We start from the raw sequence: 5,327 nt of genomic DNA on the forward strand, positions 1-5,327 counted from the left end.
AAAGACTGCATTAAATACCCCTATTGGAGACAAAAACTCACACATTGCAGTTGATATGAGTCACCCTCACTAAGGTGGCGACACTGAACATACACCCCCCTACCCCCCAGGGTGTTACCATCCACAAGCAGACATAAAGATCAGACATACAGACCTGCAAACTGCTACAGACTGCTGTGTTTTTGTGTTTTTCTGCTGGATGGACAAGCTGACAGACACATAGACAGTGCGGGGCAGAAGAAGGGGTTGACTGTGCAAAACTGTGCATGCCAGAAAGCCAGCCACTCTTCTGGGAACGTAAAGATGGTAAAAGAGATAGGAATGAGGGTGGGTGGACCCTCTGTGAGCCAAATGAGAGGAATGAGATCTGAGGGAGAGATGGGGGAGAGGGTCAGGGAAGAGAGAGCACACACATTCAGCAGGGAGAAAAGAAAAAAAAGGAGAGAGAGACTAAATAAAGAAAAAGAAAATAAGAGAGCGCAGACTAGTTGGGACATGAAAGCAGTCCGGGAAACCAGCTCTTACAGTAAACAGAGGCAAAACGGAGCTTGAAATGTCAGCAAACATTTGTCTTGCTCATATCCCAAGTTTCACAGAAGCCAATCATAAGCTGAAGCAGAAATGTCGCAGACTGTAATTCAAACATTAAACGTACCGATGGTGGAAATGTACGTAGAGTTGAAATTGTCCTCAGCAAAACGAATGATCAGACACGTTTTTCCCACTCCGCTGTCCCCGATGAGTAACAGTTTGAAAAGGAAATCATACTTTTTCGCCATGGTCGAAGTTGTTCTTCAAGCAGAAGTCAAAGCAGGAGCGGGGAAAGTTTGGTCTGTCTCTTCACCGGAGATCTTCTCATCCACCACCAAACGCGTTAAATCTCGATTTCTTTTCCTTGTGACTTAAAATAAGCAATCTCCTGCGAGTGGATCCTCTTCTTTTTCCTCTTTTCACTCTCAGACTTGTCACCGGTAAATTCCGATCCTCCTCCGTGTTGTGTTTGGACTGCGCAGGATAAAGTTGTACAGACTCTTTCAGATCAGCCCTCATGTATTAAAGTTTCATTCCGCTGCAATTAGACAGTCGTTATTATCCCGTTTACAAGCATATCGGGGTGGAAACAAGTTTATCCAGTCTGCAGAAATACCACTTTAAAAAAAAGAAAACGGAACTTGCTGTCGGCCCCAATCCCACAGCAGCTACGTGTGGGAGAGCTTTATGGGAGTGAACGGTTCACAGTTCGCAGGCACTCACTCAGCACGGACACTAGGTGGCACCATTTGATCAGTAAACACGTGTGTATGGACCGATACAAGTGAAAAAGTTGGTTTAAACAACATGTGCTCTTTCCTTACACCCTCCATGAAATAAAATGATATTAATAAATCTATAATCTATAATCATGGGGTTTTCTTGTTGAGAAATGCTCTTGGATAACTCTAACAGCATTGCTCAACTTTGATTCCTTCTCAGTCATTTGATTATTAAAGGAAATAATCAGGAATTGAGGTTGAAGTAAAAAAATATTCAAAAACAGTAAAATGCTGCTTAAAGTCCTTCTGCATTCATGTAATTCTCCCTCACTGAAGAGTACTTTTACTTAAACCTTTACTTAAGTAACATAATGCAGGGCCTTTACTTGGAGTACGTTTTAAGTGAATACTTAGTACCCTTAATAAGACAAAGCAATACAAAGCTAACATTGTTTAGGAAGCTTAATCAAATAACAACTAATGTTCTACATCCCTGCAAGAAAGAGACTGTTGGATATCAGAGTCATCGTTTAAAATGTGACCACCAAGCATGAAAGTTGGCCTCGACAGAAGAATATATGTAAAATGACACTTTCTTAATTCTGCTCAGTGCTTTTGTAGCTCCAGTCTAACCTGCACCACCTACAGGAAGAGAAGCACACTGTAACTTTCCCCAGGTGTCACCTGCAGGTAACAACAGTTCCCCTCTGACTTTATCGGGTGTCTATGTCTCTAGACCAGAGGTCATTTTAGTTCATACAGGCCGGACCACTAAAGCCAACTTAGATTTATTTATCTAATATCTCTGTTTGTGTGTTACCATCCAACCCTGCAGATTACAGCGGGTTCACAGAGGCACACTTTTTACATGTAAAGTATTTTGGAACATAAAAAAATATATTTTTACTGTCCTTTATTTTCCACTCCTAGTGGATGCTGACATCATTACATTGAATTTATTTTACTGAGTGAAAAAACAAACAAACAAACAAACAAACATGGTTTTAAAGACTTCTTTATAACGACACTTTGAAAAATCGTGCTGATGGTCGATTTGGGGCATTTGATAGCCCAGTCCTTGCTCCCCTGACTTATAACAAAAATTGTTAACTTGAGCATATTCAGACGGACACACTTAAGGGTTTAAGCTCGCGTGTTTCACGTGTAGATGATGAGGGGTCTGACCTACTTTTCAACAATTCTAATTGTTGAAAAAAGTATTTACATTACAGGATAATCGTCTGCTTTGTCAGGAAATCGCTATACAGTTAGAAGATTTAATCAAATGCGACAGAAAAACATGAAAATTGTATTCACGGTGTATTTACACGATTAAGTTATTTTCAAGCATTCATTTGATGTTATCTAACGAATAATTTCACGTAAACACCGACGAGTATTTTTATTTTTTCTTCCTCCAGGTCTTCCTCCCAGTCAGTCAGCAGTTTCCGGTACGTGGACAGCGAGTCTTTTTCCGGTGAGAGTCCAAACACGCAGACATGCCTGTAAGTAACAAAAGCGTCTTTGTACCTACTAACTTGCCTCAGTCGATAAAGTGTGCTTTTATAACGCGGTTAAAATATTTTACAGCTTAAAAAGTGCGTTTAAAAAAAAATCCGTCAGCAGTTTTTTTTCCTTTAATGTAAACGTAAAGATGTGAACGAGCGCAATATGGCGAAACACGTGCTCAACGAGCAACCCACGAGGCTCGCTGACAGCACACGGTATCGCTTTAAGTCTCAGCATTGAGTGTATTTAATGTCTTTATTGGGGAGGAAGCTGGTTAATGTCGCGCATTAATGTTAGTCAGCAGTCTGATAACTGGGTGTCGTGCTCGTCTGATTACCTGTGACATATGTTGGGTGTTGTGGGGGTTAATTAAACTCTTAACGATGTTTCATCTGATCGCTTTTTTTTTTTTAACGGCATCGCTGCGATTGCTTCAAGAGTATTCCGATAATTTCATTTTAACACTTTCCAGTTTCCTTATCCGAGAAGTGTATCGAGGTCTCGACCTTTGCCTCGCTGTAACTGAGGCCTACAGCCGCAGCAGTTTAATTACATGTTAAAGCACCTTCCGGTTAATTTTTTTTAATAAAAAATTAATTAATTAATTTCAAAACCCCGGGTTAAAATAAAATAAAATGAAAAAAAAAGTTGCTTTCCTCCCCCAGCTCGCAAAGGATCTTTTGCACCCAACCCCCGAGCAGGAAAAGAGACGACACAAGAAAAAGCGTCTTGTTCAGAGTCCCAACTCCTATTTTATGGATGTCAAATGTCCAGGTCAGTTTACTTATGAGTTGTACTTAAGATTTAAATGGAAACATGTCCACTAACAATAAGCACATTTGCTTGAGTTCTGCAGCTAATTACAGATTTAAATCAAAGTGGTGTATTTCCCATTTGCAAGTCATGGTGCAGGAGAAGTATTTACTTGGGTAATTTAATGTTTTGGAAAACCTTTGAGCACTTCTTCCACTCCTGTGCTACACTTGCCTTTATGTGTTGCCCTTTCATTGCTTCGTTAGTGTCAAGGGTGTCAAGTAAGGCATACAGTGACGGTTGTGGCCGTTTGTGACATGAGCTTCAAGTGACTCTTCTACACAAACGGCTGCAACGACACACCAGTCATCAGGAGTACTCCTGACATCTTGTTGTTGTTGTTGTTGTTTAACTGGTTTGTGTGCTGTTTGCAGGGTGCTACAAGATCACCACAGTCTTCAGTCATGCTCAGACTGTAGTTCTGTGTGTCGGCTGCTCCACGGTCCTGTGCCAGCCGACAGGAGGGAAAGCTCGCCTGACAGAAGGTACAGGAAAACCAGAAATCTCAACTATATGTGTAGAACTACACAAATGGCGAGAGCGGGGTGGTGCTTAAAGATTTAAATTTGGGATTCTTTTGGAGGATTCTCTAATGGCAACGATAGAGAGGGGAAACAACTTTTAAAAGCTTGTTTTTCAAAACATTTTCGGGAGTTTTTGTCTAAATCTAATATTTTTTGCATTTGATGCAAATTTAGACCGAAGCTACTTTTAGCTGCCCCCATGTTTGTTTCGGCAGAGTTGTGTTGGGTGGTGTTCTTCCTGATGTAATCTAGATTTGTCTCCCCTCTGGGGTGACGGTTGCTCTGGATTGGCACTACGTAAATAAAACTGAATTATATTTTAATGACCCAAGGCAGAAGCTTTTCCCTAAATCCCCAGATTTTGTGGCCGGAGATGAGTGGTCGAACTTGACTGTACACACGCTCAGTTACTCTTTCACATTTGCCTTTGTGTTGCCCTTTCATTGTTTTCTTCATGAACAGGGTGTCAACTAAGGCATACAGTAACTCTTGTGGTTGTGAGAGGAATTCATCATCACTGATCTATTCCTACACAATCGGCTGCAAGCACAACGTTTCATTTACACACATTTTAATTAATTTATTTTTTTCAGATTAACAGGTAGGCCCAGTATAGATTTAAGGTGATAGGTCTCCTTTAAAGAGGACATGAAATGAAATGGGGAAAATCCAGCTGTTACCTGTAATATTTGGGTTTGTAAAGCACTGTATAAATGAGGAGCGATTGGAGGAGAGCCTGTTTGAGTCACCAGGCCGACACGTTGGAGTTCAGCATTTCCAGCTTTTCCTCATCAGGCCGGGTGTACCGAGCTGTGCAGTCAAGCAAAGCAGATGTTCGCATGATGCGATCAGCACTTTTTTTTGTGCAATAAAATATTTTCTTTTCCCAACACAGCCAAGCAGTTTATAATATTACAAGTCACTACATGTGCGTCACATAACTATTTCTTAACAAATGCAACTGGAAATCCCAACATTCATCAGCATGTACGCAGGGAAAAAATCTCCACCTTACAGTTTCCTTCACTTACATTTCCTCACTTCTAAACTGAAGTAATCCAGTCAGTGAGATGACGTGAGGAAAATACAAAAGATCTCCAAAAAGTATGGCATCTCTTCCTCTGAGCCTCGACTACTTTTTTTTTCTTCTTTTCCTTCCTTTTGCACACGTTGACCTATTTTCCCTGCAGACGTGATGGGATTCCTGGTCGTGCTTCGCTAAGAAACA

General features: G+C 40.9%; 2 protein-coding genes across 3 annotated transcripts in view; one reads left to right on the plus strand and one right to left on the minus strand.

Moving 5' to 3' along the window:
• rab13 (RAB13, member RAS oncogene family) overlaps positions 1 to 1,258 on the minus strand; it is a 6,830-nt gene extending 5,572 nt beyond the window's left edge. Inside the window, exon 1 of the mRNA XM_005732086.2 lies at positions 656 to 1,258. Coding sequence (XP_005732143.1) covers positions 656 to 779 — 124 coding nt within the window. The 5' untranslated portion in view covers positions 780 to 1,258. The remainder of the gene's footprint in view (positions 1 to 655) is intronic.
• Positions 1,259 to 2,680: 1,422 nt separating this feature from the next.
• Positions 2,681 to 5,327, plus strand: part of rps27.2 (ribosomal protein S27, isoform 2) — a 6,111-nt gene continuing 3,464 nt past the window's right edge. For both annotated transcript variants that reach the window (XM_005732088.1, XM_005732087.1), the window contains exons 1-3: positions 2,681 to 2,758; positions 3,428 to 3,536; positions 3,950 to 4,060. In XM_005732088.1, coding sequence (XP_005732145.1) covers positions 2,753 to 2,758; positions 3,428 to 3,536; positions 3,950 to 4,060 — 226 coding nt within the window. In that variant the 5' untranslated portion in view covers positions 2,681 to 2,752. The remainder of the gene's footprint in view (positions 2,759 to 3,427; positions 3,537 to 3,949; positions 4,061 to 5,327) is intronic.

Source organism: Pundamilia nyererei, unplaced genomic scaffold (genome assembly GCF_000239375.1).
Source record: "Pundamilia nyererei isolate P.nyererei 1_Seehausen unplaced genomic scaffold, PunNye1.0 scaffold00045, whole genome shotgun sequence".
Lineage (NCBI taxonomy): Eukaryota > Metazoa > Chordata > Actinopteri > Cichliformes > Cichlidae > Pundamilia > Pundamilia nyererei.